This window comes from Pinus tabuliformis, chromosome X (genome assembly GCF_031772625.1).
Source record: "Pinus tabuliformis cultivar Carrire ecotype Pingquan chromosome X, CPIR1, whole genome shotgun sequence".
Taxonomy (NCBI): Eukaryota; Viridiplantae; Streptophyta; class Pinopsida; order Pinales; family Pinaceae; genus Pinus; species Pinus tabuliformis.
The window spans coordinates 1,023,650,520-1,023,673,654 of NC_142308.1; the positions used below are offsets into that span (position 1 = coordinate 1,023,650,520).

Below are 23,135 nucleotides of genomic sequence, written 5' to 3' on the forward strand. Positions count from 1 at the left end.
GGCCGACTTGGAGGAGGAGAAGGTCAGACAGGCTTCAAGAAGCGAAGTCACCATCGAGTTGATGTTGCGCTTTGTGTTTTCGTCCTCTGGAGGCATGTTTTCGGCGCCATTGTTGTTTCTGCGGGGGCGTCTTGCCCTTATTCAAAGTTTTCCTGCTACTTATCTTCTTCAAAATCGAGTTCATTGTTGTAAATCGACTTTAGATTGAGATATGAATTGCGCTTAAGATTCTCACTAATGGAGCCCTTCCCCTCTGGGCAGGAGTGCTCATCACTGGTCTCGACTGTTTTACTTTCTTATTTCTAGAAAACTATAGAGTGAAGAAGTTGGAGAAATTTGATCAGTTATTAGATTGATCCATTAGTGGGAGCGACCTGTGTAGAGCAGATTTGCAAATTTCTAGATGGCAGATTGGATTTGCCCCCTTGGAGAGGGTTAGGCCTTTTATCTTTGAGATCAGTCGCATTCGATAAGGAATTATGAGAATAGATGGTGAAATAGCCATACAGATTTGGTGAGTTATTAAAGGGGCTATTTCGCTGCCCATCTTCCATGGAAATTGCTGTAGCAGGAGCGGCCTGCGACTTGGGGACCTGATGGGATGGGACTCCAACCCTCGATTTCGGCATCAGACTCGTCTCAATTCCTTTGACGAAATAGCAAAGGAGGACGAAGATGTGTGAGGTTGTGTGAATCGAGAGCAACCATTTCCTATGTGCAGTTTTGGGTGTGCCAGGGCCGGTGATGGCCGATTGAGATCCAACAGGTTGTTGCAGATTGCCAGCCCTAGCCTTGTGTGGAGACCACTTTGAAGTTAAGTTTGCAGTGTATTTTTTTTTTGGGTATGTGTAAAGGAAAATTAGTCTTGGAAATTTGTATACATATTGAGATTCGTGACCTCAATATGAAGTTATTTGTTAGAATTAGCGACTCTAACGAATGACAGGTTAAGCATGGATTTCCAAGAAGTTATTTGACAAGGATGCCCAAGATGTGAACAATGAACAGATGAGGCAAAGCAGCAGCGACAACGTTTATGGTGGACAACAAAATAGATGTTTGTTTGAATTAGTGTGGTTTGTGGAATAGACTCCCTAGCATGTTATTGTAATAGTCATTGTATGTACCCAGCAACTCCAAAATGTGGAATCAGATGTAAGATTTTTAAAGGCATTTGAAAGTTCGTGGTGATCTTAAAACCACTTTGTAATGGTTTATGGTCAGCGTGAAACCATATTTTGTCATTGAAAGTGAGGGTTGGTGGTGAGCCAGAAACCATCTATATAGTCTTTGTGACTGAAGTGCCTTTGTGGCCAACTTGCCTTTGTGGTTGAATCGCCTATGTGGCTTGAGGTGCCTTTGTGGCTGGAATCGTGGATGTCAATGCGTTGTTTGACAAGCTTGCCTTTGTGGCTGTGTGTACACGAGAGCTTTGTGCTCAATTGAGCAGGTGGACTGCAGAACACCTGGCTCGGACTCAGATGATTTTTTCTGAGTAGAAGGGGATTGGCACGTTTTTCCCACTGACAGCAGCGCCAGGAAGGCCAACTGGCGCGTCTGTTAGGCCATTAATCGCGCCAATTCACCTTCAAGGGGATCCGCGGGATCAAAGGAGTTGTGGATCTGTCTTAGGGCGGAAGATTGTGTTTTGGAGGTTTTGTGCATGCAATTCGCCTGATGGTGGTGGATTTGACTATCATGACAAGTAGTCATTAAGGGGGGGAGTTGGAAATAATTAATTCCTACTTGTCTATGGTTGTAATTTTCTATTTGAGGAGTTTGTTCCTACATAATAGGAATAAGCTAGAATATAGTTTCTCCTAGTTTAGTGTGTGGTTGAGAGAATCTCTCAACCACACTACTGTACATCTAAGATAGCATTCCTATCTTGAGACAATTGATTGTATAAATATGTGAGTAATTTCCTCATTCAACAATTAATAGAATATATTATTGAGTGTCTGTAATTTTATCTCCATTAATGTTACTTTTTAAAACAAAAATATTATACTAATTAAATAACATTATTTAAAATATATATATGTTTATCTGATGCCTATACATCCATTATCACTTTAGCATGTATCAGATCAACTATTTAATCCACCTTGGTCACCATTGAGATAAAATTGTAGCCATAACTCCTTTGTAAAGTTCTTATTTTAATTGAAATTTTATTATTTATTAAACACTAACCTTCAAAAAAAATATTAATAAAACATTACACTTTATTTTAATAATTTATTATTAATTTTTAAATTTAAAATAATTTTCGAAATTTAAAAACTAAAATAAAAAATTTCCCTTGTTTTTTAAAATCATTTTATTTTGATAATAAATTTATTTAAACTAATATCTAAAAAGAATCCACGATAATACACTTTTTCTACCTACCATCGACTTCCATTGAAATTCTAACGTACTTTAAATATGATTGGTAATTATTATAGAATATTTTATCTCAATGACAACCTTTAGTGATAAAGTTATATATTTTCTTTATTCATGTTCCTTACAAAAATAATACACTATTACTTTAACCTCCCACCTTAAGACTGAGAGCATACTTTCGGTTTGATGTCCGACCTTCATGATGATAACATAATTTTAATTTAATGTCCCATTTACAGGCGCGCATACTTTTACTTTAATGTTCCATTTATAGACACACACACGCTTTACTTTAGTGTCTCATTTACAGTGGAAAAAACAATGAAAGTCCTCGGTAGCGCGGAAGAAACCGAGAATTACCTGCGAATGTTATCGAGTACCTTCCTGGAAAGAAAAAGAACGCCGAATATCGAATGTTGTTGTAACAGAAGTAAAGCATATCCAATACCATATAGTAGGGTTCCTAGGGTACTGTACTCTCTGTGTCTCTATATATATAGACACAGACGGATCGATCGATCAGTCATTGCAAGGAATTATTGCCATCAATCTCTGATAGCATACACAACGTCGAGAATGGCGCTACCTTCATCCGCCCAAGCAGCCAACATTGCAGCTCCCGCTCCTGCGCATCGCCCTGCAGCTGCCAGATCCTCATCTTTGAGCCGCTCACTTCCCTCTGTCTTCAAGGTTTGTTTTTGTACTATTCATATTTTCTTCACTTTCTAATATAATTTGAATGATGTGTTTTCTCTTTAAAAAAATTACAAGTTTAAAATTAATAAATCCCTTATCCTACAAACCACTAAAATAATAATTTAACTTAACTTTCACCTTAAAAATAATAATAATACTACTAACAATCATCTTATGTGCCCTTCAGAGAGCTGAAATATCAGAGTTTGCGGGGCTGAAAACGACATCTGGTTTATCACATATGGAAGACGAGCACGGGAGAACAACCTCAGCCTCTTTGATGCGGTTGCCTCACAGGTTGTAGCTAAGGTGAGTCAATACTATTCCCAATCTTATCCACTCATCACAGCTCGCGCCGCCAATATTTGCTGACGCATTTGATTTCGTAACTGAAATAATCAGGCTGGAAACTCAGGAGCCGTGAGAGGAGAAACCGTTGCAAAGATGAAAGTCGCTATCAATGGATTCGGACGCATTGGCCGCAATTTTATGCGTTCCTGGCATGGCCACAAGCGCTCGCCTCTTGAAATCGTCGCCATCAATGATATTACTGGTGTTGAAAATGTATGTTATAATACGGGAGGGGAGGCCTTTCACATATATATATATATATATATATATATATATATATATATATATATATATTCTCCAGATGTTTAGATGGCATTTGTTTTCCATATTTATGAAACTGAGCGTATAGTTTTACTTTGAATTGTGAATGCAGGCTGCTCACCTTCTGAAGTATGACTCAATTCTGGGTAAATTTGATGCTGATGTGGAGGGTGTATTTAAAGCTGATGTGAATGGCTACAGAAGCATGCACGTGGGTGGGAAACAAATCTATGTTCTTTCTGAGAAAGACCCCTCGCAATTGCCATGGGCGAACCTCGGTGTTGACCTTGTCATCGAGGTAAGGGCTTAGATATCTTGAAATACATATATTATGCTTCGAATACGTAGTAACTATAGTTGACATAGATATAGTTGAGCCTGAATTAATGCAATCCAATGATGCAGGCGACCGGAAAGTTTACAGAGAGAACCCAAGCTGAGAAGCACATTGGAGCGGGGGCTAAAAAGGTGATCATTACAGCACCTGGGAGGGGCGACGATATTCCCACATATGTTGTGGGAATCAATGACAGCGAATACTCTCACGACGAGCACAACATCATTAGGTTAAAAAAACCATCATTTCATTCCTTTCTCAGAGTCATGTCACTTTGATCAATCTTTATAATCTTTTGACCATTGAGTTTTACCAGGGCAAAACGGAGAAAGATCTGCAGGTTGCCCGAATGTGTTCCAATAATATTCGTCATAGATAGTTCCGATTCAAATTTTAGTGCTGTAGAATTATTTTGTGTGTGTGTTAAAGAAGATATTTGATTTCTGGTTTCTCACCGAAGTCTTTTTCTCTTTTCCAATCTTTACAAACACTAAAAGATAATAATATCAATCCTTACTTGATTTTGACATAACATAACTTACGTTTTGCAGTAATGGCTCTGGCATAGTAAATTGCATTGCTCCATTAATCAAAATTCTGAACGACGAGTTCGGTGGTAAGTGATTGCTTCCTGATTTGTGGTATTTGTTTTAGGAGATTAATTCTGTTAAGGGTGGTTACAAATATTTCGCTGATGGCTTAATAGATCTGTCTAAGTGCTTAATTGAATAAAACAAGAAAAAAATCGGCCCAGCTATATTGCAGGTATCCATGCAAATTTTGCATGGTTATAATTGTATGTCGTGGAAATCGGTCGAAGTGACCAATATAACATAAGAATGTTGTCATGTCGATGTTGCAGGTATAGCGAAAGGGAGTGTGACTGCAACACTTTCATACACCAGCGATCAGGTGATTGGATTCTGTAAAACCTTTTGAAAGAAAACTAGTGGCAAATATTGAATAGATGGATTCCACAGTTCTTCATCACATTTTAATAAATCTAGTTCCACTAAATTGACGTTATTAACGTTAATAAAGAATTCGAACCAGACAACTCTTATTGTTTCATATGATTAGATGAATGGTTATGGAAAGGTTTCATTTAAATTTGGGTGACTCAATGCAGAGTCTGTTGGATGCAATACACTGTGACAAGAGAAGAGCAAGGGCGGCAGCGCTAAACATAGTTCCAACAAACATCGATATATCCATTAATACACTCTCTCGAGTGCTGCCCAGCACTCTCAATCTCAACGATAAGTTCAACGGCATTGCTATGCGCGTGCCCACCCCCAACGTTTCTGTCGTGGACTTGGTGGTCACCGTGGGGAATAAGGGGTTTACCGTAGATGATGTGAAGAAAGCCTTCAAGAAGGCTGCTTCGGATGGACCCCTCCAAGGTATTGTTGCAGTGTGTGACAATCCCTTGGTGTCCATGGACTTTCTCGGTTCCCACGCTTCGGCCACTGTAGATACTACACTCACCATGGTCATGGGAGAGGACATGATCAAAGTGGTCGCTTGGTTTGACAATGAATGGGCTTACAGGTATTCATCTCATAACACAAATATTATGCTTTTAGCAGCAGTGTATTAAATAAATATTGCTCATTTATCATTTTAAACGACTGAAAGTTTCAAACTGGTCAAGAATTAAACCATTAGATATATACACAAACATATATAGATAATCTGTTGATGCATTGCCTTCTCAGTCTATATTTTTTATTTACCCAACTTTTAGATTAAATAAATGGTTACTTAACTTTGATTATATGTTTCGTTTTGTAATAAACAGCCAAAGAGTTGTAGAGTTTGCACACACGGTGCATGCAAAATATGCAGCGACCTTGGGCGAAGTTCTTGTTCTTGAGGAAGAGGAAATGTGCAGGGTCGATATAGAGGACGTTGAATGCAAAATATACGACATTTAATTCTAGCGTTGGCTACTCCCTCTTTCGACCCTCCCCTTCCCTCGTCTTTTAGTCACAGTGCATAATAAAAAAGAAAGAGGAAGAAAATAAAATTAATTTATGTTTTGGTGTTGTTTCGGTGTGATGTTAAAGATATTTGTGATACTCCTTCCTTTCCATTGTTATTAATGTTCCCTCATCTTTGTAGTCACTCTGCGAAAGTAGAAATAAGTGCATGTGGGAGGAAGGAAAAAACTGGTAACAAAGCTGTTACTTGAAGTCCCAGTTTATTCTGACATTTTCTACACCCTTGGATCGTTTTAGTTTTATGGTTTTGATACGGTGGAAAGACATGTTTCTCCAGTGTCACGCAGCGTTGATATAGATTTGTAATAATTTATTTTCATATAAATAATAAATTTGTTATTTAATAATATTATGGTGTGTAGCTTCTCTTTATCAAGGATGGTATTATCACTGTTTATTGTAAAACTCTATTTTAATAATGGATGACTTTAAAAAGCAAGATTATGGTCTGTAGTTTCTTTTTTTCAATTTAATTAAAAAATAACCGAATTAAATTAAAATAAAATATAAAAAATATTTTGATTGATATTGATATTTTTTCAATCTTAATTTAAGATTTTAATTTTTAATTTAATTAAAAAAATAACAAAAATAAATTAAAATAAAATATAAAAAAAATATTTTGATTGATATTGATAAGGGATGTATTGATTTCTTAATAACATTTATTTATACATTAAAAATGTCAATAGTAAAATAAGGTGAATCTTCATTGTTAAAAATATTCTTACATTTTCTAATATATATCTTTAATTCATATATTAATTCTTTTATAATTAACAAAAATAATAATAATTTAAAATAAAATTTTAATTTTGTTAGTATTTATGATTTTTTTAATTTTGACAATATGGGATGTATGATGAGATGTTTTAATGTTGATTATAAATTGAGGTTTATCAAGTCATTTAGTTAATATGATTGTGCTATTATATTTTTAAATTCAAGATTGAATATTTTTAATTAACTCTTTTACTATATTGTTTTCTTTTATTTTTATTTATTATAGCAAGAATGAGTATGTAGATTATATTAAAAATCAACACCTCTATGGGGCAAGTACATCAAGAGATACATTGCTTTTGCCTCATAAAATTCTAGAAAGGCTAAAAACCAATCTCCTCCCAATAAGAAAATGGGGGCCAAATTCCAAAAACTAAATCTTCAAATGTTTATTCCTATAGAAAATGCAGAAACAAGGCATTTCTATAAATTGCTAGAATATGGTCCACAGCTGGACCCACAAGGAGCAAGATAGGGCTCAGAACCCAAGTTCTTTATCCTATGATCTTTCTTGCTTCTTGTGACTAGTGGGGAAGAACATTGACTTGTAAGCACATCTAAATAGGAAGGGGGAGAAGAACAGGTTTTGTATTTCTTCTTGACCACCTTACCAACTTCTTCATCATTCAATGTAGGAGGAACCTTTGGAGAAAACTTGTCCACCACAAAAGTTTTCTTTGGAGAGTTTTAATTTGGATCTTCTTCATCATTTGTTAGGATGGACCTTTGGAACACAAGTATTCTTTAAAGATACATGATCTGGTGCTAGTTGATATGCTTGGACATCAAGATTCTCACCTTCTTCCTCAAGGACCTTTAAGAATTCAAAGCTATTATTATGAAGGGGCTAATGTGGAGATTCAACCATACATCTTTGTTGCTTGTTATCTCCATGTTTCTTATATTTCCTTTTAACTAGAATGAATCCTTGCTTATTTTTTCATTGCTCTTCTTTAGGAGGGGGCAATGGATTTGTAGAACTTCAATAAAATGAAGCTTTTGTATAATTTTTCTCAAAGCGTCCATACTCGTGACAAATATTACACTTGAAACGAACATGTTTATGAGACCAATCATCTAGATTTAGTTGAATTGCCTCAAGGAGGCCTTTTGAGAAAACCATTTCAACACAAATTATAGCACATGTAAAGTTTTTCCCATGTCTCACATCACTAGTAATATATTGACCTAGTTCATCTCCTATATCCTTAAAAATATCTTCTCCCCAACAAAGAAGAGGGAGAAATCACATTCTGATCCACACAAGTGCAGATGAAATTTCCATTACATAATCAAATTCCATAGACCAATGAATGAGAAACAAACCTCTGTTACCCATGAAATAAGGCCCTGACTTACAGATATGGTCTCTATCTCCCTACTTTTCAAAAAGGAATGAGTAATACCAATTTCCAAAATAAAAAACACCCAAGGGTTCATGATTTTCCCAATTGACAAAAAGTCATTATACATGCATTAAACCAAACAACAAACCCAACACCCACGTGATATCCTTTAAACCTTATCCATGAGCAATGACGAACTAGATATCGATAGTGAAGTTTCCCTAAGAGTCTCCATGGAAGCTCAACATCAAGGTTTCAAGAAGCTATGGAAACCCTAGCCATGACATAACAGACCCACAGAGATCCAATTTGGATAATATTGGACATTCTGAGAAACCGGAAAAATACATATAAAACATAGGGGCTTAACAAAAGGCTTTAAAAATGCAAAAAACATCACTAAAGAATCAGGAAAACAAGGTTTGTAAGTCATTTCATTTGTATAGGATAGCTATGAAACAAGGGAAAACAAATTTTCTTGATGCGAGTTCCTGAATCTCTACGGAAGCTCAGTGCCAAGCGTAGACGATTAGAGAAACCCTAGCCGCAATGGAGCAAGAACTCGATAAAAATAACCCAAACTACAAAACTACTTAAACTCTTTTATCATAAACACAAAATTATTTGGTTGAATTATGAAAATCTTAAAATAATAAAGTTATTTTGGGAATATTGAATAATTCTAAGTTTTTAATGTAGTGTGGTGAGAAGTTACTTAGTTAAATTTTAGCCATATTTATTTTTTAAAGTAACTGAGTTATATATATATATATATATATATATATATATATATATATAATTAATCAATTAATTAAAAATTTTATTATTAAAATATATATTTTAATTTTTTATAAATATTTAATAATAATTAATATAAATATGATTTCCACTCATCATTTAAATAATTTTATTTTAAATTATTAAAATTCATTTATAATTTTATTTCTCTTTAAAAAAAAGTGTTTCAAAATTATAATTATAATTATATATTTATTTATATATATCCAAAATTCAAATTTATTATCTTCTTAATATTAATTTTTTCTTTAATAAAATAATAATTTTCATATTTTTTTTTTAAATATAAAATTAATTAATTGTTTATAAATACTAACTTTTTTCTTTATTTCTTATTTTATAATTTTTTTTTTTTTTAATTTAATATAATTAAACCCAATATATTTATTTTAAATATAATAGCAAATACATATATATAATCTAAAATTGGATTAATACTATTTTTCTAAAATGATATTTAATTGATTAAAACGCGTTTCAAATATGGTTTCTAACCATATAATATTTCTTAAATAAAGAAAATTATTTATTATTTTGTTTTGTTTTTATAAAAATAAAATGTAATTATTAAAATTATATTAATAAAACTTGAGTAATATTGCAATTAAAAATTGTATGCTGTTATTATTTCACAGTTTTAAAAATGTTTCATTACAACTCCAAATCAACGTTTGGATTTAATCTTAATATTATATATTTTTTAATAGGGCATGCCTAGGGATTTTTTAATAATCTTAATATTATATATATTTTTAATAGGGCATGCCTAGGGATTTTTTAATCCTGAAACTATAGTAATTAACAATAAATATAGTGATGATCTATTTTAATAATTATATTAAGAGCTTTATGATCCTAGTTTACGACCTTTATTTCCTCGTTAAGTTGGTGCATCATTTCGTTTTCATTTGGTTCCCCACATGTTATATCTAGGATGATTTTTTTTTTTTAAAGGATATAAACTGATCTCTTCCAATCAACTTGAATACCAAATTGCATAGGAGATTGTGTTATGCATTAAAAAAAATGCTAACTACTACAATTATGTAAGAGACCCCATGATTCTATTTATGGTGTGATTTGATGTTTTATATTCCCTTTTCGATGTGAAAATGTGAATTGAATTATTTTGTAATGGATATGTTCCTCATGATTTCGAAGGTCTTTGTAATTTTTTTTGGGAGTTGTCGAAAACTCAACAAATACCCAATATCTTTAACTCTTTCTACTATAAATTCTTATAGTCCAATTCCAACTTTATGTTTCTTATTTTCTATTTCTTGATTGTTCTCCAATGTCTCAGTTGAGCTAGAAACACTTCCTTGAAATTAAAGGATAGAAGATTCTCAAGATGAAAAAAATTGCAAAAGCCCTATGTTTGGGTGTTAAAGTTGACACCATATTAAAGCCACGAATATATTTACATATAAATATAGTTCCAAGGGAGGGGTAGGGGGTTCCTTGAAAACTTCCAACCAACCAACAAGAAAAAAAATACAAGCTAGAAGAAGTCTTTGAATATTCTTGCCACGAAACAAGAATCACATTTCTCTTGATGCATTTTAAGCAACAATGCCAATATCTAATCATAAATCAGAGCGATATGGAAGCACTAGACATAAGCATGTGCATCCATATCTTGGTACATGTAAATCATGGGGGCTTCCCTCACTGAACCTATGACACAGCACGTGCGTTCGTGGCATACTAAACAATACCCTTAATTTGACTACATATTGGAAAATACCTCTAAAAATCCCATTATTTAATCCCCTACCGATATAAATCCAATACACCTTCCCAATTTAAAAAACCCCTATTTTCACTAAATATTGTATGTATCCATTTTTTTATTCACATTTTTTATACCCTTTTATTTTTATATCCCTGGTATAGTGACATGATGCCTCTCTTATGACCCCACATGCATTCTACAATGCACCTTTCTTCTTTTGATATACATTGTAAATGCATATTAGTTGCACCTTTCTTCTTTTGATATACATTGTAAATGCATATTAGTTCTCCCACAATGCAATTACTTAACCCACACTCAAGCACATCTCACTATGATTTGTGGCATTTAATGGTCTAAGGCACACAAAGATCAACCATGTTTTAGGAAGATTAATTATGTGCATGCATATAAAATGACATATAAATTGATCTATATTATGATGAAAAATCAATTAATGAATCTTTATGAATAGATTTGTACCAAATAAGGTGTTCAAGCACAAGTCTAGACCCTCTAGATGCAAGACAACTATCTACAACCAAAGTTGGGGCCCCAAATCTCAAATCAAGGGTGCAATCCCAACCTAGGAATGCTTAGAAGAAGAGGATGGACAAGTCCCAACACATGCTCTCTTAAGGGAATAACACGAAAGCATGAAATCACATTTTGATTCACTTTCATCTCACCAATGAGATATGGGCTATCACTCATAGACTGTGTAAAATGAAACACTGGATTGGAGATAACACATAGGCATTAAATGAATGGACTACAACTAGAACATAAGACAATATTTTGGTTGTAGAGGTGATCTGCTCCATTTGGCTAGCTCAAAATAATGATGTATTCCAAAATAAACCTCCAAACACTTACAATATTTTCTACATGTTGAAGGCAAGCATTACCTTATCATGCACCTCACTAAAGACAAGGCTTCCTTGCACTCTCATACCTTTGAAATACAATTCTAAAATTTCTAGAGGATATTTTGATTATCCAATTTTAAGGTCACAACCAAGCCAGACACCACATTGGTGTATGAGACCCCCTTACTTGTGCGACAAGGGACCCACCTCCACACAGTGATTTGACTGCTAAGTCAATGAAGGCATACATACTCTACCCCCTCTGGTTTTGAACCTGTGACCTCTTAGGAGGAAACACATGTTCTTAACCATTAGGCCCACTCAAGCTAGATATAGTGGATTTCTCCTTAAGGTCTCTTTTAAATAATGAGCGATTACATTGGAACTAACATTATATAGGAAATAGAAACGACCCTAGAAACAATATTAAGAACTAATATCACTTCCTTGAAATAGGAATGACCCTGGAATTTCTATAATCAGAGAATCACTTGAAAATTTAAGCTAAACAATATTAAAGTAGTGTCTTGAACACCAAGAACCAAGATCCTTATCGCCCTATAACAAACCAACCTATGCAAGATTAGATTTACAAAAAAGACCTGCCAGAGAACATCCATTTACACAATTATGCTAGAGAAAATATCTATAATTCGAAAATCAGTTGAAAAGCATGATATGGGATTTTCAAATTCAAAAACCAGTTGAGAAGCATGAGATCAAACTTCCAAGATTTTATATAATGATTACATGAACTGGGGTGCTCACAAGATGGACTTAAATATCCAAGGAGGAAATGATAGGAGAAAAGCTTTGCCAAAAATTGAAAATAATCCTTTCACTTTTCTTTCCCAAGGGATTAAGCCAGTTGTTTATATAAACACTTCAGTTAATATTGTTGTATAGCACTTCAATTAATATTGTCTTCTTAGTGTCAAGATTAGAATAGAGAACAATCATTTTCGCTATATACAACCATGATTACAAATATCCCAAAGCTTCTATGGAAAACGTGTAGACCAGAGGTTATAAAAGGCCAACGAGGTTTGAGGACTTCTAAAAGAACAAGTGTAGGAATCTTCTTATTACCTTGGAAGCTCAAGTTGGGCAGGACCAGTAGGACTCACATCACCTTCCATGACATATATTATAGAATCTTCAAAGCTAAACCAATTGTCCTTGATTTTGCTACATGAAATTGTTAAACTACTGACATGTCCAAAGATAATTTTGCAGCAGCTAGTGATTCTAAAAACACAAATTATTTATCAAAATAATGATCATTTTACCAATATGTCAGAATAAGTTGCAATAAATAGCTATGGCAGAATTAGTTGAAGAGAAGGCACATAATTTTCTTTCAGTGCCTCTGAACTTAGTTTGAGACAAGATAAATATGCAGCATTTGATCAAACTTTGTTGTATCTAAAAAAAACAGAAGTTGGAAACAAAATTCCACGCTAAAAAGGTTTTGAACAACTCTAGTATAACTTATTTTCCTATAAAACACAAGATTTAGTCCAACTTAGTTGCCTCTAATTCAAGAAAAAGTTGAAAACATAATTCTGAGCTAATAGATTCTGACAACTCTAATTTAATTTCATTGTAACTGTAAAATAGACCCCTATAGCATGGGAGAATAAGCATAGACCTCTTGATGTAGTCTTAAGTCGTAGGTGACTAGCCATAATACATAATATCCATTCTTTGAACAATAAAGAGAGTGGAAAGCCTAAAGAGACAAGCCCGTTTGTATCAATATTCCATCTTACTAGCCTTGGTCCAAAAACTAGCTTTAAGAAAGTATCCATTGGAGTGAATATTGTCTTAAGAAACTGTAGAGTTCAAGCCCTATGAACTGACTTCCTTAAGGGCTCTGAGCTTAGTCTATAGAAAGACCTCCATTTTCATCAATACCTTCTTGGGAACGCCTTCTTTATCTTATTGCAGAGTTATTTAATATTCTATGATAGTTTGGTTCTTAGCATGGATTTATAACTGCTTATTGAGTATTGAGTTATAGAGTATTGAGTATTGAGAGAGAGAGAGAGAGAGAGAGAGAGAGAGAGAGAGAGAGAGAGAGAGAGAGAGAGAGAGAGAGAGAGAGAGAGAGAGAGAGAGAGGATGAGAAAGGATGTTAGGGCTCACTGCTGTTAGACTGAAAACCTACAGGTCTATTGTATTGAAAAAGTCCAAAATATGTTGATGACTGAAATATGAGTTTTGTGTTTACTAAGATCATGTACTTAGTCTCCTCTCAAAGAGCTTCTATTTACTCTGAAAATGTGTGTCTTTCACTGTGTTCACAACAGAGCTCCACAAGCATCAATATCTCCCTAAATTATGCTCCAAATCTATGTTACCCTTCTCCACACAACTGACTCTCTTTTGTTGTCCATTCTAGACCTTCCCACTCACTATTTTAGTCTTTGGAAACCTACACAAGGCACCCTACAGCCCATGGTTTTGCTACAACAAGAGCTCCAAACTTTGTTCAAGGGTTAACACCCTTTTCTTCACTTGCACTAGTCTCTGTGCACCTGCAACTTGAAGAGAAGGCCCTATAATAGGACTCTCGGCCCTCAAGTAGACCTCCATGCAATGTTGCACCTGTGGCCTTGAAACCTTACCTCAGACCTGTTATCACATATATATTTGTGTTAAAAACGATTTATATGGGAAAAAGAAAATTGGTGTTTAAGTTTGCAGTTTCTCTTAGGATTTTACATAGGATTATTATTATGATGGTTTTCAAATCTCCAATTATCTCCCAAGTCTACTAGTTCTCGGTGACACTCCAAATCACAACATAGATCATCAAAGAGACGACCGATTCTTTCTACCTCTCATGGTTTAGTTTATCCTGTTAACTGCAACCCAATCAAACTCTTGCATTGGGTGAGCTCTATTGTTTCCACAATTCTGGGCTTCTGAACCAGATTCGAGGTGTTGCAAAGAAATTATATGGTGAAAGGAATATTTCATCCAGATTCAGAGGAAATAGGAGGCTCAATTGAGGCATTACACATTATTGAGAAACATTGGACACTTCTTCAAATTGGGCTAATTCTGTTTCCTGGAACTATTCATGCACTTCAAATCCTATATTGGTGCCATCAGATGATCATTGTACTATAGGTTTACAAGGAATGATTAAACATGACGTTGGATGGTCGGCTTGTTTGGCAGAGGGTGCAAATGATCCATATGACAAAACCATCCATATTGATTCTCAACATGAGAGATTTGTTGCCAAGGGTTACAATGTAAGGCAGCTGGCTACAAGAGCTCTAGGCGTTCCTTTGTTTGAAATTTTTGTAACAAAAGACAGTGATCATAAATACAAGGAGCAGGTGGTCTACTTGCAGCGGAATGGACAATCTGCAGATGCTTCCTTTTTAGTATCACCTAAAGCTACTGAAGACTCAGATACTGACATAGAGAAAAATGATGATGCAGATGTGGGAGATGAGGGATTGAGACGAGTTCTTAAATTTCTTAAAGCTGGGATGCTTGGCCTAAAATTCAAGGTGTTGAAAGTTGTGACTCTAGAATAGGAAAACACAGATATAATCTCAGAGGTTTTTGAGCAGTTAATCCAGGATGTCAATAAAGAGAAGGATGATGAAACTACTGGTGAAGATAAAACTAGAGGTGATCTACATAATGATAAAGCAACTGTAAGAGGCAATAGTGATTTTATGCAACTTATTAAAATTGTTGTTGTGAAAGTTGCCCATTGTACTCTTTTATAGAGTATTGCAAAAGATGCACCTCCAAGCCTTCTTGTACATGTACTAGCCAAAATAGAGAGAAGGGGTCATGATTCCTTTTGTTTTCACATTAAGGATGATGGCTCTCTACAATTTGTAAGAGGAAAGCAACTGCCACCTGCTTGGAAAGTTGCAACAGTTGCAAAATAGACATAGATAGATAACCATGTTGGCACTCAACTTAGTGATGATGATTTTTTTCTCACTTATTTCTCTCAGCTACGCTTTTAAGGAAATTCCTAAGTTCTAAGATATAGCATTGGCCAATGTGGGCTCCATTGAAAAATGTAACAAACTTTGTAAGAGGCTTTCTATTTTGTCTGAAGAATAACTTAAGGATGTTTTCTGTAATAAGCTTAAATTGCTTAAGGACATTGATCCATGTGTTGAAAGAATGGATTTCATTACCGAGGCAATGGTTTCTAATTTTGAGAAATGACAGTCTCAAAAGGAAGTGGTAAATTCTCTCCCTCTTTATCCAAATGAACAAGTCATGTGGGATGAAAGCATTGTACCTAGAATTAATTACACTGGTGAAGGATGCTTGCCTCTTCCAAAATGTAATCTACAATTTCTAGCTCTCCATGACTACCTCCTAAGAAATTTCAATCCTTTTCACTTGGAATCGACATATGAAATTCAAGAAGATATCCAAGACGTGTTTCCTCGACTAGCAGCATATATTAATAATGAGGGAGAAACTCGCTTTCGAGGATGGTCTAGGATGGATGTTCCAATCAAGGAGTTAAAAATCACCGAAGTAAAGCAACCAAACATTGGAGAGGTGAAACCATATACTATTACTGTAGAGGTTACATACAGTGTTTCAAGATACACATCACAGATAAGGTTTGAATGGAATGGGCTCAAGGAACATGATGTTCTCTTTTTGTTATATGTATGTCCTTTTTTAGAGCTTGTTAGTGGTGAGGAAGCATCAAAATTAAGTGTCCGAGAAAGGTTTGGGCTCCAGTATGTACCTGGATGTGAATTCATTGAGATTCGGGATGAGGATGGAAACCTTATGAATGACTTTACATGAAGGATAGAAAAATCCAAATGCATGAATTGATGAACTATGACAAAACGTGACAGAGCATTTGGAGGCATGGGGAAACAAAGTTTTCATCAAATTCTACATATTTCTCAATGTTTTCATCAAATTCTACATATTTGTCAATGTGAGAAAGAGCGAGTCTATTGCAAATTTGTACCAGTTTGAAATAGTTTAATAAGTCACAAGTAAATAGATTCCAAAATTCTAAGGGAGAAGAGTTTTGAGGCATAAAATCTGTAGCTCCAGATTTCAAATCAACAAATCATGCACCACTAAATCAAAAGCATTCAAGGTTAAACACAAAAAAATAGCTTTAGGACCCACTCCAATAGTAAAACAGATATCAAAAATGTGGGAATTGTTTATTTTTAATTTTTAAGATGATTTAAGGGTTCCCAATAAAATTCCTATAAACCAGTTGTCTCATTAAAACAAAGAACATGATCCAACAACTTAAAACTGATACTAAAACAAATATAATGAAGCCTATCTTTGTAGAATAAGAAAGACAAATGAACCATAATCAAGAAGGTATTAGCAACACATAAATCCTAGAAAGACTCACCCCAAACAGATTCTGCATCAATGCTACATTTGAGATTTGCTCTTGAATCCTGTTTTGTTTAGCTCTCAAGCTTCATGTGATGTAACAAGATAGAGACCTCATCTAGATTAAAAAGCTAAAATCAACAAAATCTTGAAAAAGAAAATTAGAATATTGGTGGTACACCCAAGCACTTCTATGCTTTGAAAGATACAGATATAATGGACTCTGAGAAATAACATTTTTCATCTCCTTGCTTCAGAGAATGCATACCAGGCAATAAGAACTATAAAGCATCTAAACCTAACCATTTTCCATACTACTGATAAATTGAATATATTGAGAACTAAATATAGCTACATAACAATTCATGGATAATTTGTTACATCATAAAGAAAAGACTAATAAAATCATATGAAAGAAGCAAAATCATATGAATTTAGTGGGGGATCAGGGGTGTGTTTTATTGCAGTGTGGTTGGAAAGTGAACTAGTCTCGTCTTCCATTTGTCCTACTTGACCTCCAAGTATTTTTTCCATCAGGTCATGCACTTCCTTCACTGGCTCTGCATGTTTGACCTGGGGCACAGTTCTCTAGTGTACCTATACTGTCAAAACCATTCTCCTTTGTTACATTAATTGAATCTCGCTTGGGTTCCTGAGGCTCTCCCTCACTCTCCAAATCCCTGTGATTTTCTTCATTCTCCAACACTGGATCTTTCTTTATGGCACCTTCTGCCCCTTGTGGTGGCATCTCTTCTACGTTCTCATCCATTTTATTTATTTCTTTAGTTTTGGTCCCATGTATTTTTTCTTTGTTTTCTATTTCCTTTTTGTCATCACTCTCTTCTTCTACTTCCTTCTTCTGATCAAGATCATCTTCTCCCTTCCTTTCTTCTTCCTTTTTGTGATCAGCATCTTCCCCTGTTTCAGCCATATCTTCCCCATGATGGGTATCATTCATTTCCTCTTCCTTACTAGCTTCTACTTGTGATTCTCGTTTCTCTGCATCTTCTGAATCTCCTTTTGATTTTCTAGATCTCTTTGGTTTTTTTTCGATTCACTTTCTAGTGTTTTTACTAGTGATTTATTTAATTTTTCACTTATCCTTGAAGATCTCCTTGTTGGTGTTACCTCACCTATGGTACAAAGAAAATGTCAAATTATATTTTCTAAAAGATACATCCCAATATCCTCACATGCCAATATACATGCCAATACCCTCTTCTGCATTCTTATCGAACCTTGCAATCATATTAGCACATTCTCTGCACAAAGAAAAGCAAATGTTCAAACCCTCTTTCATATACGAGAGAATCAAATCATATAAAAACAAATGACAAGAATTTCAAAAACTTTCTGCATAAAAAGAAAGCATGTAATTCTAGCGTGTTTGCATGCACCATAAACTATTATAGACCATGTACTTGAATAAATTCAAGTAGGAAATACTAGGATGTAAAAGACAATGGGTATTCAAAATTTACTTGAGTTCTGATTCTCTATAGTGTGCATGTTTCTGAAGAAATCTTGTCCAAGCTGGCATCCTTTGCAAGAAGTGTTGTGCCATATATATAGTTGAGGCTGCTAGCATAGATGGTTTCCATTTCAATGCTTCATACTCAACCAGGCATAGTTCAAGAAGATAGAATGCCAACTTCTCAAGCTGATCCATGGAAACAAACCCAAAAGAGCATTAAATTTATAAAGATCCCATTTATGGAAGATTACAGTTAGAACAAAATAGTGCATGATGCCTCTCATGCAACACATCGAAAATACAATGCATTTCATAACATAAGTGAGGCTCAATGCCATTTGAATATTCATCAAAATTTCAAGCAAAGCAGAATCATTGTTTATCATCTTGAGCAGCCTTTAGAAACCTTTTAATGAAAACAAAGGGATTTGGTACAACCAAATTGAATATTAATTTGTTGAGCATCAATTTCTCCTGAAGAAAAAGAAGCATACCATAAACATGAGAAAAGATAACAATTCCAAATATGAATTATTTAAAAAATTAGAAATATAAAGCTCGAAATATGGGAGACAAGTATGACATAATAATGTGAGAAAACAAAATCTCACCATGGAGAGAAATTCAGAATGTGTGTAAAAATTGTTTGAGATTGTAATAAGTTCCTTAACTTTTAAAGCCCTTAAGGAAAATGAGTTAGAATGTGAAGCCTTATTCTAGATGCCAAATCAAGTGCACAGGAAACAAGTTTTTAGTCAAAACAAATCAATACAAAATTTCATCTTAACAACGAACTTTCCCTCTTGTCATTGTTTACCACCTTGGGAGCCTAAATTTCTTCATATTTTGCAGCAACTAGCACCCCAGTCAACCCCACTAGTTGAATATCCTTTCTTGTAATAGTGTACACCACAAAAAGAAATCTATCAATAAGGTTAATCATGAGAAAAAGTGTCTCATCCATTAAGTCAAATTTTAGATGCACCTGTAACTGCAAATTTTTTATGTTAGAAAATTATCAATGGAAAGGTACAAAAAAAAAAATTATTACAAGAACAGATAGATATTGATATGTATTAATCAAGTACATCGATTAGCCAGTCACTGAGTATTTCCCACATATTCTGGTTGATATCAACGTGGCTTGACATGTAGTTTGATGAGAGATTGTTGCATGCCTGCAATACAACAAACATAGCAGACCAAACAAATTAGACATACAACTATTTATTTAGAGCTGAATCTAAACTATAGACATGGATCAAGTCTCACATCAATGCTTGACCTAATGTCCTCATTCATAAATTATAACCTTCCATGATGCTTAAGTGGGCACTTTAATTCTCCAGTGGAGATATTCATGTATGGCACAGACACACACTGCTCACATGTAATCACTGCATACTATATGCAGTGAAAAGCTAGTGTCTAATTAAATTGTTTAAATGAAGTGTATTCTTCCAAGACAAGATGTTGTTATTTCAAATAGAACAAAAACAGTTTGCAAGGCTCCCATGACAAAAGGGATGTACCTCTGTATACCAATAGAAATGGTAAATGTCTTGAACATATTCAACTACAACAAGTTGATTTTCATTATCTTCTTTGTCAATGTTGGGCAAGTCCCCTTCCTCTTCCATGACATCCCACTCAATGGCTCTAGATGCAAGTTGTTTAATAGAAACCATTGGATGGAAATTGGAGCTATGGATTAGATAAACCCTTCACTTTCTTTTGCAAAATAACAAAGTAAAACTCTGTGAATAAAAAGCACCATCTACACATGCTAAAATAAGGGCAGTGGACCAAATGCTCCTAACCTCACTTCTAGTAGTCAGTGTTGATGTAAAAGCTCATGGAAGCCTTGTCTTCCTTTTTGATGCATTAGTCAATGGCGTTCTTCTTGAGACACCTTTAGCTAGAGGTGGGTAGAACCTAGACTTGGATGCATTTGAAGCATCTTTGCCTGAGATGTCAACATTTGAAGGCCTTGGTGGTCTCCCTGAAGCTGAAGTAAATGTTCTAGAGAGGCCAGTAGTAGAAGACCTCCCTGAAGCTGAAATGTTTTTATCAGAGAGACCAGTAGTAGAAGGCCTACATTGTATCCCTGAATTAAAAGGATCATTACTTGAGACCTCAACATTTGAAACCCTGGGAAGTTTCCCTGAAAATGATTCACGTGTATGTAGGGTCCAACATTGGAAATACCAGGTGCTTTTCCTGAACCTTCTACATGCTTAGATTTTGAAACCAAAGTTGATCTAATGCTTCCCTTTTCATACTTGATTCTCTATGGCCCTAGTGGCTAAATGGCAACAAAAAAAAACCAACGGAAGTAACATAAATACATGTAATCCACCCCAACTAAATAGGCAAGCAAAGAGCCCTATTATTGACCTCAATATATCCACACGCAGTTACCAATTTGAAACAGAGGGCAACATATAAATCCCAATAGTAGTGAACTGAAATCATTCACCTCATGTTGCATACTAACATCTGGGGAATGATATATCACACACAATTTATAGAACCATGGATGATGTACATACCATGGATGATGAATTTGTTGTAGAAGTTGTATTCTTGACATAGACACCAAACCTCCTACACACCCAATTCTAATTGTTAACTCTAATTGGTAAAACCCCCAAAATATCTGTAAAAGACCAGAGCATCATATTGGGAAGCTGAATCTACCTGGGCATTTGCTTATCAACAAGATGATTCTGCTTCCTAGATTTCCTATGGAATGAAAAGGCCTGCTTACTCTAGCTTGATCTCATCACCCCCATTGGGTTTTGAAACATGGCACCCTAGGTTCCCAATTTCTGATAAAACCCTTCTAGGCCTCGTTTCAACCCGTGTCACCACTACATCATAGAGCATGCATATAACCTCTATCAGATCGATGTCTGTTTTACACTACATATTTGCTGATATTAGGTTTTGGTATGGGGTTTGGACAATAGAATACTATAAAATACCTTTGCTAGCCATGGGCTTGTTGGGCTTCGTCGCCCTATTTTCGATTCCAATTTTGGTTTGCTGAAAAGACAAACACAAAGCATTAAGTAACTATTGAGCAATCAAACCCCTCCAAAACTACTAAGGAAGCCATAACTAAGCGCGATCCTGGCCTTAAACATAAAATCAAATTGAAATTTAAGAAAATACACTAATACCAGTAGTGAAGAGAGATCTTCTCTTGAGATGGCCAATAATAGACTTCTTGTAATTGTTTTAGAAGCAAGGCATGATTTGATTATAGCCATCATTTCCTTACATGCTTCTATCATTTCTTTGAATAAGCCCTTGACCAGTCCTAGATGCAACTCCAGAGAGGTCTAGATATAGCTCATCAAACCCTTCAAATTTGGCAGAAATGATAAATATTACAAAAGATGAGGATAAGGCTACAAACAATCGGGCTTGGAAGTATTTTGAATATATATAGATTTATTTTAGAAGAGCCCAGAACAGAGGCTAAATGAGCATCATATTATTCTAGAAACCATAGAGAGATAACACAATAATGTCCTCCAACTTCACTCAGAATAATCCCAAGTTTTGTCCACAGAGATTCCATTGAAGATACTTAGGTCAAATACTATTGAGGTCTACCAAGAAGAGGGCCCAAATATGTCCCATAATAGGTCTGAAATTAATACAAAAGTGCCTCAAATGGGGGGGGGTCTTAGAAAGGTCGAGAAGGGCCTCAGGAAAGGGCTAGTCTATGCCTTAAATGAGTCAAAAGGAAATGCAAGATAGATATGAATTAGCCTCATAAAATAAATCATTTCATAATGACCCGAGATCCTTTCAAATTGATTCAGAAGTGTCGAGTAACAAGGGTGTGAACTACATGATATGCAAAGTGTGATATTCAAGTTGATTCAGAAGTGCCCTTTCAAAGTGCTTATGTAGTTAATATCATTTATTGCAATAATTCAAGAATTCTAAAATCTTACCAGCCATCTTGGCGATTATGGGATAATGAATTGACCAATAAGCAATAGAAAACTGGGAACTAGCTCTACATCACCTCCCATTGACAAGCTACCTCGCTCAACAATGCATATTTTTTTCTTCTAACTGTTTTCCCAGGAGAGATCATAGGTATATTCTGTATGAAAGTTTGTGAAAAGTGGCCACCAAGTGGCCTTATTTTCCTTTTTGGAGGTGATATGTCATGCTATAAGCACTTTGCTATGTATTTTCCTTTTCCAAACCATGAAATAGAAACATATGCATTCTTTCTTTGGAAAAATAAAATCAATTAAAATTTGCATACCATTCACCCTATCAAATTCTTGTCAATCCAAAAGTTGCAAAAAATTAGATACCATTCACCTTAAAATAGCCCTTGGATCATATGCACACATTGCAAGGCCCATCAAACACATATATATCAATGTAGGCAAAAATAAGAAAGCAAAGTGCCATCACCCAAACAATCTACCAGAAGCACATATCTCAATAAAGTTGCAAACAATTTAAAAACAAACTACCATCACATGTCCAAAAGCCTTTACAGATAGTAATTAATGTTAATTTCGTTTAGTGAAAGCACTGAAAGGAAATGCCCAAAATATGATTGAGGACCCAATTGACAATAATAACCAAGTGCAATTTAACCATTGTAGACCCCATGCGTATGGCCAAAACATAAATACTTTAAAAAAGACTCTGATTGCACATTTGAACTACAT

General features: G+C 34.8%; 1 protein-coding gene and 1 pseudogene across 2 annotated transcripts; both read left to right on the top strand.

Annotated features, from left to right (window-relative positions):
- Positions 1-2,910: 2,910 nt before the first annotated feature.
- LOC149143228 (glyceraldehyde-3-phosphate dehydrogenase A, chloroplastic-like) lies at positions 2,911-6,321 on the top strand (annotated as a pseudogene). Its single transcript, XR_016264274.1, has 9 exons — positions 2,911-3,081; positions 3,275-3,396; positions 3,490-3,651; positions 3,812-3,997; positions 4,105-4,265; positions 4,588-4,652; positions 4,899-4,948; positions 5,166-5,587; positions 5,838-6,321. The product of XR_016264274.1 is annotated as a glyceraldehyde-3-phosphate dehydrogenase A, chloroplastic-like (transcript).
- Positions 6,322-14,719: 8,398 nt separating this feature from the next.
- LOC149143229 (protein EXECUTER 2, chloroplastic-like) lies at positions 14,720-15,127 on the top strand. Its single transcript, XM_089451732.1, has one exon. The coding sequence runs from the start codon at positions 14,720-14,722 to the stop codon at positions 15,125-15,127; it is 408 nt and encodes a 135-aa protein (XP_089307858.1).
- Positions 15,128-23,135: the final 8,008 nt, after the last annotated feature.